Source organism: Geotrypetes seraphini, chromosome 4 (genome assembly GCF_902459505.1).
Source record: "Geotrypetes seraphini chromosome 4, aGeoSer1.1, whole genome shotgun sequence".
In the NCBI taxonomy this organism is placed as follows: Eukaryota; Metazoa; Chordata; class Amphibia; order Gymnophiona; family Dermophiidae; genus Geotrypetes; species Geotrypetes seraphini.
In genome coordinates this window covers 208,346,179-208,358,800 of record NC_047087.1, presented here as the reverse complement: position 1 = coordinate 208,358,800, position 12,622 = coordinate 208,346,179, and the positions used below count along the sequence as shown (strand labels likewise).

General features: G+C 40.4%; 1 protein-coding gene across 4 annotated transcripts in view; it reads left to right on the top strand.

The window, feature by feature from the left end:
- Positions 1–12,622, top strand: part of WAPL (WAPL cohesin release factor) — a 315,421-nt gene that overhangs the window by 262,815 nt on the left and 39,984 nt on the right. For all 4 annotated transcript variants that reach the window (XM_033941573.1, XM_033941575.1, XM_033941572.1 and 1 more), the window contains one exon: positions 7,774–7,929. In XM_033941573.1, the coding sequence (XP_033797464.1) occupies positions 7,774–7,929 (156 nt within the window). The remainder of the gene's footprint in view (positions 1–7,773; positions 7,930–12,622) is intronic.

Sequence of the window (12,622 nt, the reverse complement as noted above, 5' to 3'; positions counted from 1 at the left end):
CGGCAACAGGATTGAACAAAGCTTCCACAAAGATAATAAGAATTAGTGATTGTATAGAGAGCAGTGAGATTTACATTTTTGAGAATAGCCAAGTTTTCAGATGTTTTCAGAATAATTGGAAGAAACCCAAATTCCGCAGCTGGGCAGGAAAATTATTCCAAAGCTCAGTAATTTTTGAAGTAAAAAGATTTCCCTAATTTTCCAACATAGATAATGCCTTTAAGCAAGGGGAAAGATAATTTAAGCTTTTGGATAGATCTGGTAATATCAGGTATTGCAGAGTTCCAAGATAATGGAATTAAAGGAGGAAGAGTGCCATGCAAGATCTTAAATGTTAGGCAGGCACATTTAAAGTGAACCCTAGGAATTACTGGGAGCCAGTAAAGTTTTAACAAAAGTGGGGAAACATGATCAAATTTGCTTTTTGCAAAGATCAACCTAGCTTCAGTGTTGCAAAGATCAACCTAGCTGCAGTGTTGAAGCCTTTGAAGACTTTTCTTGGTTAGACTTAAATAGATAGAATTACAATAATCCAACCTCGAAAGAGGTTACTATGTTACCCTTTTTGAGGAGCTGTACATCAAAAAAATGATTTGTAGAGAAGTGTCAGGCCTCCTCCTTTCTGGCAATTTCTGGAGGAGAAAAGGCCTTGATAACCATGGGAACAAAGCTCATTTTGTGTAAATAAGTCATCTTTTGCAATCCAAGATTCAGTAATGCACAAGAATCCAGGATCAAAATCCCCAGATAAATCATTTAATATTTGAGTCTTGTTGCATACTGATCTAACATTGCAATATAATATTGGGACTGGAGTGAGAGAGTCAGAGGCAAGACTGGGCAATTTGGTAATTGGTACAGGCTTTAAAGAAGCATAATTAACATCTCAAGGGTTTGTTTTTTTTAAAAAAAGAATAATTTCTGGTGCGCACCAATATGGGAATTCTGAGGGCAGGGCAGATCTCACTATCACTAGTGAAGCCAAATGCATTGGGGAAAAGAGATTTCGTGCAATGAGTAGTATTGAGAAATGAACAGAGTAAGAGAAAAAAGAACCAAAGTGGAGGCTTCATGATGAAAATTAACGGAAACCACAAGGACTAATCTAAAACTGATAAATAAAAGAATTTGTAAGAACTAATCTCAGCCCCAGAACAAAGGTCTATTCATTTTTTTTTTTACCATGTGCTCAGTCTTGCTTCTTTATTTCTTTCCTTCTTCCTGCAGCTTGGGTATTTCAGCCAGCAGTCTGAGCAAACCAGTCTGCCTGGCCCTTTCTTCTACCTCTCCCTCTAAAACTTTCTCACCACTCAGATTCCCCTTCTTTCCTCTGCTTGGAAAGTGGCAACAGCCCCAGAATAAGATGAGAGCTCAACAGAGCCATGACTATCCACTGCCTCTGAAGCCTGGGACTGCCAAACCTGCCACAAGTGAATCTGCCCAGCTTCCTTTGATTCTACAATCAGAGCTCAACCCTGCCTTATACCTGTCATGAGTAGGGGAGGAAATGCTTTCTGATCTAGGTGATACACAGCTGTGTTGTCTTTCACTCTGTTCTGAATATGCTTTTGGCTCCTGGAACTTCAGGACCCAGTGTATGTGTGTCCAGGTTAGCAGTGTGCATTAATGCTTCTTACTATCAGCAATGAAGGACCAGGAATATATGTGCAGGTGCTCTGAGGCTTAAGGAGAAGGCATGAGGAAGAGATGGGAGTGAAGAAAAAGTAAGAGAGAGAGCCAGAGTAGGAAAAGGAAGGAGAGAGCAAGAATGGAATGAAGCAAAAGTAAAATGAGGAATAGGTTTGAACAGTCCTATGTGCCCATTCACCCATTTGCCCATCTACAGTGGGCAGATGCTAGGGGAAGTAAGGAGTAGGATTATCTGCCTCATCCTTAGTCATTATTAACATAACAGTACCGTGAAGCTCTATGTGGTGTACAAAATGAAGTAAAGGCTGCTTTGATTACCTCATTGGAATGACTACGAGACAGCATTGTATGTTCCAAAAACAGACAATATTTGTTTATTGTTAGTGTAAAAACTTACAGCAGCAAAGGTATAGCAGAAAAATATATTGTCAGTTCAGAATATGCAATGGAGAGAAGAACTTGCACTCATATGCTGAGCAGGGGGCTAGCAGTTCCCCGTAGCATAAGTAAGTGAATCTCTCTGGCCCTATCTGTGATGCACATGTTTTTTATACAGAGAAAATCTTTCTTTGTTCCAAAGAGTACATCCCTGAATTCTAGTCATGTGACTCCCTATTGATACAAAAAAAATGTATACCTAACTATTCCTCCTCTCAGTCTACGCCTCTCTCATTCCACCCTCCCTCTCCCCCCCCCCCCCCACAAGAGGAGCCCGAGCAGTCCAGAAACAAAGAATTCTTCATGAACTTTCTTCCTCCAGCTCTGAGATCCTTATCACTTTGCAGATGCTAATTAGTGGTTTTACAATTCTGTGCATCTTCAGGATGGCATCCTTGTATGCTGAAAGTTGGCAAAGGTGACCTTTCAACAATCCAGCTGCTTGGTTCCCATAACTCGGTTCAGAGACAGGGAGCAAATGTTTTGGTACCAAGTTCTCTCATCTCGCTACACCCACATCGTTCTGCAGGGATCCTTGCTCATTATAAATGTTTTATGGCTTTCCAGGGTGCCTGGCATATGAAGTCATACAGCACTGATAACAGTTCAGCAGAACCTTGGAGAAATATCCTCCCAGCAAGGAATGGAGACAAAAACTTTGTAGCAGGGGTCAGCTGGGTTAGCATTGCAAAGGATACATGTGTTCACAGACAGAAAGGTACAGGATGGGCCTGGCTATGAGAAAATATAGGTCTGTAGTGCCCAGCATACACAAGTGAAGCCAGTATGTTCAGTTGATCCATCTGTATGTCCAGGTTATCCATCTCAAAAAGCAAATAGGATGAAATATATTAATTGCCCAAATATTTAGTGAACAATACATTTTCAAGTTTCTCCTAAATACTTGATAGGTGCTAGAGATCGTGTTTAAGAGAGTTAGATCTTTATCCCAAGATAATGCCTAATAGGACAAGAGGCGATGATGATATTTTTTGACAGATGGAAAGGTAAATGTTGCATGTGAACATCTGTGTTTATTAGTGCTGCCCGATTTCTGATTCAAATCGATTCACTTCAGGTGAATCAATTTGATTTTTAAAAAAATCAGCCTGGCTGATTCGGTGACTGACCCTCCTCCCCATGCCTTCCTAAAGGAGGAGCGGCAGCGCTGCCTCTTGCTGGCTTCCGCTGCCACTCCTGTTTTAGGGGGCGAGGGGAGAGGGTCAGTCGGGAAGAAATCCTGGTCCTGCGCTCTTTGCTTTGGCGCTCTTTGCTTCATCCTCCGGCTTCCTCCCTGGCCTACCGTTTTTACCACAGCTTGCAGAGAGGATCGCCTATGCTCTACACAATCCTTGCAGGCTGCCACCATCCTCAGAAGCATGTTCCCTCTGATGCGGTCCCGCCCCCTTCCTCTGATGTCAGGGGCAGGATCACGTTAGAGGGAATGTGCTGAGGACGGTGGCAGCCTACAAGGATTGCTAGAGCACTGGCGATCCTCTCTGCAGGCTGCGGTAAGAGCGGGAGGCCCGGGGGGAAGCTGGAGGACCTTCAAATAAGGGGGGAGGGAGGCCCTGGTCTAGAAGTACACTGAGGGTGGGAAGGGAGAAGGGGTACTGCTGGACAGGAGAGGAAGGGAAGTGAGAAGGGGTACTGCTGGATAGGGGGAGCAGGGAAGGGAGAAGGGGATATTGCTGGATAGGGGGAGCAGGGAAGGGAGAAGGGGTATTGCTGAACCTGGCAGGAAGAAAGGATAGGTGCTACACACTGGAGGGGAGGGTGATATGGTGCATGGGGCGAGAGCATGTTGGTTTGGCGGGTAAGAAGGAGGGTTGCCATTCGAGGGAAGAGGCAAGGACAGAGAGAGAAAGCGTGCAGGAGGCAGAAAGTATTGGACTAATGGAGAGGGTGAGATGGATGGGGAGGCTGAAAGGAGGGAAGAAAAAATGTAACACTGGGGAAGGAGGGAGATATGCTGGATGAAAGGGTAGTTGAGAAAAGGAGAGATGGTTGATCTGGGGATGGTGGAGTCCATCGCGGCAGCTGCATGGATGGAGATGAAAAAAGGGAAGATGCCAGACCTCCGGGGGAGGAAAGAGAAACTGAAGGGGAGGACAGAGATAAAAGAGGGATGGTTAGCACGTAGAAAGAAGGAGACCCTGGCAAGTGAGTTATCAAAAGACAACCAGAGCCTGGGACCAACAAGATTTATTTATTTATTTGCATTTCAAAATAATTTCACAAGAGTCCACTTCAGAGCATAGGTATAAGTATAATCCAGCAGAAGAAAAAAATAGACGTAAATTTAAACAAAATAAACATAATATAAAATTTCATAATACTTTTAGCAATAACAATTCCTGCTCTTCCTTAGACCCCTAAAGATTCCAATGGAGAAACAAAGAAATTAATGAAACAAGGAGGTCTACAATTCAAGTATAAATAACCAATTAGGAAAAAGCTTAGCGTGTCATTCCGGCTTAAAATTTTTATACAACCCTATTATATTTATTTAATTTTTTTGTATCCAAAAAATTACGAAGCTGCTCTGGCATGAAAAATACATATTTAGTTCCAATATATTTAATCTGGCATTTATAGGGATAACTTAATAAAAAGGTAGCTCCCATTTTTATTGTCTCTTCCCACATTGCCAAAAATAAAACTTTCTACGCTCCTGAGTCCCTTTGTGACATCAGGGAAGATTCAGATTTTTTTGTCCAAAAAATAAACTTTGAGAGGATCAAAAAAAGGCCTTCGTTATCAAGTTTGTTCTGTTCAAGAACCATTGAAACTATCAAAGTGCCTTGATATTCGATCTCCTCTTGCGAACTCTCCAGAAATTCAGTTATATTATTCAACTAGTAACATAACATAGTAGATGACGGCAGATAAAGACCCTAATGGTCCATCTAGTCTGCCCCACCTGATGCAATCTAAAAATTTGTTGAGTTTTTGTTTTTTTTTCCTTCTTCTGATGATCTATTTCCGGGCAAGAATCCAAAGCTCTGCCCGGTACTGTTCTTAGGTTCCAGCTACTGAAGTATCTGTCAAAGTTCACTCCAGTCCATCTACACCAGGGGTATCCAACCTTTTGGCTTCCCTGAGCTGCATTGGCCGAAAAAAATTTATCTGGGGCCGCGCAGACGCTGCAGCAAGACAGAGGAGGGAGCCAGCAAGACGGTAAACACCCAGGGGCAGCAGAGGAAAACACTGCATCGCCCTCGACTGGGGCCGCACAAAATACTTCACGGGGCCACAGGTTGGACACCCCTGATCTACACCCTCCCAGCCATTGAAGCCCTCCCCAGCCCATCCTCAATTAAACGGTCATATACAGACACAGATCGTGCAAGTCTGCCCAAAACTGGCCTTAATTCTTCAATATTTACTATTATTTTCTGATTTTAGATCTTCTGTGTTCAACACACTTTTTTGATCTCCGTCACCGTTTTCCTCTCCATCACCTCTCTCGGGAGCGCATTCCAGGCGTCCTCCACCCTCTCCATAAAGAAGAATTTCCTTACATTGCTCTTGAGTCTCCCACCCCTCAACCTCAAATTATGTCCTCTGGTTTTACCAGATCTATTTCTTGAGGTTTGTTAGATTGTTGATCAGGTAAATTCTCAGGCTTGCTCGGAAGATAATAGATTCTGTTAATTGGAGGAATCATTTCAGGTGAAAATTTCAAATTTTCAGTGAGGTATTTTTTTAACATATCAATAGGTGTATTAAGGGAGATTTAGGAAAATTTAGAATGTGCAGATTAAGCTTCCTATTAAAGTTCTCAAGTTGCTCAATTTTTCTCTGAAGAAAAATTCTGTCTTTAACCACAATTGCAGAAATACATTGAAGAGAAGAAATTTCCGTATTGATATTGTCAAATTTAACATCCATTTCAAGCTTAATGTTTTGAACCGCTATCGATAAAGTCATCCAGTTTACTTACTACTTTTATATGTCTCCATCAGACTTTGTGGCAGCAGCTTCAAATTTTTGGAGTACTCGCCAAATGTTTGGTAGTGTTGCTAGCGAGGAGTCAATTTCCTCTGGTCCTTGACTCGTACTGTGTGGATCCCCTCTCTGCGTGGCTGCATTGGGCTCTTCGGCAATCACGCCTTCCACACTGTCCTCTTCAGCCGGATTAGGTGGCAATTGTGTTGCTGGGGGGGATAGAGATGTTTCCAAACCCAAGGCTCCAACGGCTCCTTCCAACGGAGCAACAGCCGGGATACCCCTTCCCATTGAAGCCAGTGTGCTTGTCAAAAACTGGTCCATCAGCGTTTGTTTGGGAATGGAGAGGTCCATCCTAAAAACACCCTTGCAATTGCTATGTGGCATATCTTCGCTTCCCCAAGAAAGGAAAGCAAAATTCACATGAGGTAAGCAAGGTAAGATGGAGCTCCAGCGTGGTGACTGTTATCACGCCGCCGCCATCTTGTTTCTCCCCCACCCCCAAACAAGATTTGAATAATGACCAGACAACAAAAAGTAGAAAAAATAATTTTATTTTCTGTTTTGTGATTACGATATGTCAAATTTGAAATGTGTATCCTGCCAGAGCTGGTGTTAAGACTGCAAATGTGAGCTAGGATTTAATAGAGAGAGGAAAAGTCTTTTTTGTTTGTTTATTTTGTTTACACCACAGCGCCACTGTGGGTAAGAGAGGGCAAAGGGGGGTGAAGAGGCTATAAAATAAACCCACCAGGATGTTTGAAAAAAATACCTACTTGGGCAGGAATATCTAATCGAAAAATTGGGCAGCACTAGTGTTTACTATTGATGAATGAAAATAAGTTCACAAGATAATATGGTGAAAGCCCGAACAAGGTATAACAAATACACCAAACTTGAACTGTACCTGAGCCTCTATTGGCAACAATGCAATTCACGAAAAAAGGATGTAATATGATCAAACTTTTTCAGCTTAAAAATAAGTCAAACCACTGAGTTCTGTATAATATGCAATCTATGCAGATTTTTCTGTGTACACGCCAAATAATATTGCAATAGTCTAATTGACTCAGAACAAGAGACTGTACCAACAGTCTGAATGCTGAAGTGTCAAAGTATGCACTGATAGTACGTATCTTCCATAATGTATGAAATCCTTTCTGTACCAGAGCATCTACTTGGTCCTTCATAGTCAGACACAGATCCAGAATTACTCCTAGAATCTTAATAGTCAAATGAATTGGGTAGACTTTCTTATTTATAATCAATGATTTTTCTATGCAATTTTCACGTGGAGAAGCATAGAAACATTTTGTTTTTTTCTGAATTCAATTTTAATATAAATTTAATCATCCATTGTTCCATTAACCTAAATACTTCAGTAACTATAAGAGTAATTTGAGAAAGAGAACCTGGGATAGGAATAATAATTATGTCATCAGCATAGAAACATGATGGCAGATAAAGGTCAAATGGCCCATCTAGTCTGCACATCCGCAGTAACAATTATTTCTCTTTCTCTCTCTGATAGATCCCACGTGTCTATCCCAGGCCCTCTTGAATAACTAAACAGTTTTAGAATAACTAAACAGTTTCATTCCCAAATGTGATAACCTGTTGTCCAATGAGGATAAGTAAACATTAAAAAGTAAAGGGGATATAGGAGATCCCTGAGGAGCTTCCAGTGTTACTGCTTTTATAATTTTCCTTTGCTAAATGTTTTTTTTCCTGCAGGGCTTAGGTCTGCTGATAAATCTGGTAGAATACAGTGCTCGGAATAGACATTGTCTAGTCAATATGGAAACAACCCGTTCCTATGATTCATTCTGTGAAGAGGGGGAAGAAGCTGTAAGGGTGGTACAACTTGATGCTGTTCATGCACTAGTGCAGGCAAGTATCAGTTTTGTCAGAAATTTGGTGCTCTTTATCTTGAATACTTCTCTTGGATTCCAAAGATTTCAAAAATATATATTGTGAATATGGGCATAGTCATAGGAAATGCTGAAAATTCAGTTTCAAGAAAGTTTCAGTAAAGAAAGTTGTCAAACCTTCTATGAAAATGTGAAACCATAAATCATTATTTGAGGAAAATAATCATTAGCAATTTGTGTTAGTTCAGAAGTTCCCTTGGTGGCTTGGTCTGCATTGCCCCAGCTACATTAGATAGATTGTGAGCCCACCAGGACAGACAGGGAAAATGCTTGAGTACCTGAATAAATTCATGTAAACTGTTCTGGGCTCCCCTGGGAAAACGATATAGAAAAGTAAGTAAATAAATCTCTTTACACAGTTTCCCAGGGTGCACTGTAAACTCTCTAAAAAAACCAATATATAGTGTGGTTTAAGCAGTCTGGAGAAGCTCTGTAGATCTGATGTTTAAAAAAGGTTTGGATAATTTCCTTAAAGAAAAGTCCATAAGATGGCTTGGGGAAATCCACTGCTTATTCATAGGATAAGCAGGATAAAATCTGTTTTACTACTTGGGATCTAGCTAGGTACTTGGTACCTGGTTTGGCCACTGTTAGAAACAGGATACTGGGCTTGATGGACCTTTGGTTTGTCCCAGTATGGCAATTCTTATGTTCATATGAGTAGTGTGGGAATGGTCTTGGAGCAAAGTTAGGGAGGAGCCAGCAGTTATGCAAGCTGCATCCATATTTAGTGCTGGTGCCTGCTTTTTTGCCCACTTGGCTATGTGGACGTCAATACCCACATAACTTCAAATTTCCACCTCATCCATATTCTGTGCCAGCATTTTTAATAATTGGGTTAAATCTTTCCATGACTGTTAGCAGCTTAAAAAAATGCTTACCACTGTGGCCTAAATATCAACTGGCATGTGTGGCATTGAATAATGCAGCTAAGTTGTTTGAGGAGGGTAGGGTATTAGCCTTCACTCGGGGTGTGGGAGATCTCTCTACCCTTTTGCTATTGGGCGATATGTTAGATTCAGTGCTGATATATCGAGCACAAGTAAATGACATAGTCAAAAAATGTTTCTTTAATCTTAAGCAGTTAAAATCTGTGCAACTGTTTGAACGGTCTCATTTTTCTATATTAACTCAATACATCATATCTTGATTACTGTAATTCCTTATATGTTAGAATTTGTCAATTTGTGAAAAAGATTGCAGTTAGTAAAGAATACATCTGCTCATATTATTTTGGAAGACTTCACATTCAGACCCGTAGCAGGATATCAACATCTAAAATGGTGGTGCCGTGGGATGTCAGACTGCCCCTGGAACACTCTAGTTCCCCGGGAGATCAATTCCTCATGCTTCCCAATGTGGCAAACCTTTTTTTTTTAATATCTTTAAATTCTTTATATTGTTCTGTTTTTATATTTTATATCCTTTTTCTGTTATACTTATAAGTTCAATAAATTATCCATTTTAGTGCATTTCATTTTCATAATTTAGATTAATAATTTAATGACTTAGCTTTCAGCGTTCAAATCATGCATCCCCTTTACCAACACATTGCATCATTCTTTTTCAAGGATAGAGAGCTACTATTACTGTTCATCTCTTTTACATGCCACCGGCTATTTTTTGATAGCCGGTAGGTATAGTAGGTTTTGTGGGGCTTACTATAACCTATAAGGGAGTTCTGATGAGATGTTTATGTGGCACCCTTTTTGGGAAGTTCACAACAGTGCCCTGTAAGCTGCCCCACTGCTCTGTTGTCGCGTCTGGGTCAGTCCATTCCAATACTGGTCCCTCCCATGTCCAAAAGGTCTTGGACTGGGTGTTTGGGACTTGGACAAATTTTTGGTCGAGAATGTGGTATAAAGATAGATGTAGTGGCAGTTTGGATGATCAAACGCCTGTACGTACAGATAAATGATTTTCAAAAAACAGAATAGTTTAGATGTACTTTTCGAGAATGGACATTTTACCGGTACCGACTTTTGGCGACTAGCACCCTACATCGAAATCGGACTTAGACCCTCCACATCTGCTAGCTGCCTTATTATATCTGCTTTCAACACATTTCAGTGGATATCCCCTGGATAAAAATCCCTCTGTCATGCTTTAAGCAGCTAGAAACAGACTTCTGTAAAAGAATGAAAATAAGTAAATTCAAGAAAAGAAAAAATATAAATAAATATGGAAACTATAGAGGATCCAATCTGTAGTTTTATGCCCATAGTTTTCAGATTGCTTTTCCTAATATTACTGGACTGCTTTCCAAAAGGAAGGAAAGCTTAGATTGTCATAAGTTTGTATCTCTAATTTTTGGATTCATGTCCTGTCCATACCAGATTTTAAGGATATTTTGATAAAGGAAGGTAGAGCATGAGGATGCCCATCCTGGAAAATAGGCATCTATAATAATACTGGAAGTTCTTATATATGGCAGGTAGTACATGATTTTCTGTAGTTAAAGAAGACATGAGGGTTGTTTGAAAAGTTTGGTACAAAAAAAGGCAAGTTAAACATTTTTTGGAAGGTAATATGTAAAAATAAAACAAAAATATAAAGGAAAAAATATAATACCTTTTTTATTGGACTGCCTTAATGCAATTTATGATTAGCTTTTGAAGGTAACCCCTTCATCCTCGGATCAGAAATAAGCAAATGTTGGCAAAACCAGTATATATAAGGGAAACATGAAAGCATTTCAGTGATGGTAGGGAGACAGAGGTGAGAATGCAGTTTGAATTTCTTTGTACTGGGAAAGAAAGCCAAGGTCATTGAGAGTCCTTTCCAGTGGGTATCAAAATATTTTATCATTTTGATTTCAAAAGTCTTACGTTCTTGGATTTTCTTAAAATTTATTTTTAGTATTCTCACTATAAAATCATTGGGGAAGTGGTCAGTTTTTCCAAAGTGCTGTCCGACCGAGGTGACATCCTGGTTGGCATTGTAATTTTTAATATGATATCTGTATAACTTGGTCCTAGTCTTTAGCATCTGGCCTTATTTTACCAATGTAGCTCCCTTCTTTGCACTTTTTGCATTGAATGATATATACCACATTGGAAGATGAGCATGTGAAGGATCCTCTTATGTTGAATGAAAAAATCAGTTTTATTTTTCATCATAGTTTCTATCAAAGGTTACACATTTAGTCCAGCGAGTTTCTAGTTTTTTCATCCCGTCTGAAAAATAGGTCACTAGTACCTGGCAAATACCCAAAGAGTAGCAACATTCCATGCCTGGGGAGTTCACTTAGACAGTCTCCGGATTCAGGGCATGTGGTTTGCTCAAGAGAAGAAATTCCACATCAACCTCTTAGAGATGTGGATAGTTCGCAGTGCTCTCAGAACATTTCAGGATCGTCTATCCAACCAAGTCTTTGTTCGGACAGACAATTAAGTGGCAACGTACTGTATCAACAAATATGGAACTGGGCAATTCCTCGCAACATCTTTCTCAAAGCCAAAAATGTGCAAGTCAAACAGAATGTCCTAGCTGACAATCCTAAACAGATTTCTCTGACCACGAGTGGTCTCTCAACTCCAGTCTTGTGCCACATCTTCTCTCTCCCCATAACCATAAGTTGCCTCAATTCTGCTCCAGACAGTACTCTCCTCATCTCGAAGCAGATACATTTTTTCTAGATTGGACAAACAAGTTCCTTTGTGCATTTCTGCCAATCCCTCTCATTCTGAAGACTTTAGTCAAGCTCACATAAGTGTCAGCCACTATGATCCTGCTAACTTCTCAGTGGCCCTGCCAACCTTTGTTCTCCCTTCTATTTCAACTGAGTGCAAGGATCCAATTCCACTACAGATCTTTCCATCTCTGTCACTCAGTTGAGGTTCTTTTTTGCATCCCAATCTGCAATCTCTGCACCTAACAGTTTAGTACCTCTTGGTCTGACTTCAGCAGATTTTAATCTTTCGGATTCAGTACAAGCCATTATAGCTGCTTCCAGAAATCCTTCTATTCAGCAATGCTATTAACACAAGTGGACACACTTCATTTCATGGTATAATCTCCATCACCAGGATGCTTCCTCCTCTTCCTTCAGTGTTGGACTATCTTCTCAATTTATCCAGCTATGAACTTGACTACCTTAGTCAGAGTTCACCTTGGTGCTATTAGTGCTTTTCATGCTCCTTTCAATAATAAACCTCTGGCTACTCATCTGCTTGTTTCTTGGTTTATGAAAAGACTTTAATTCCAAGCCTCCAGTTGTCTAGGATCTTAATGTAGTCCTAGCCAATCTGATGAAGCTGCCATTTCAACTACTGACAACTACTCATCTTAAGTTTCTCACTTGGAAAGTGGTGTTCTTGATCTCTGTCACTTCTGCTCATTGAGTGAACGAACTTCAAGCTTTAGTTTACGACCCATCTTTTACAGTATTTCATCATGACAAGGTGGTTCTCAGGACTCATCCTAAATTCCTTCCTAAAGTTGTCACAGAATTTCACTTGAGTCAATCCATTGTGCTTCCAGTATTTTCCTGAAAGCCTCATTCTCACCCTGGAGAAACAGCTCTTCACACTTTGGACTGTAAGTATGCCTTGGCTTACTACTATTCATCTCTTTTGACCTTAACAGATTGGGCCTGCCTGAAACCAAACAAACTATTTACTGCATGCTACATTTTTTTCTGCTATGCTCAA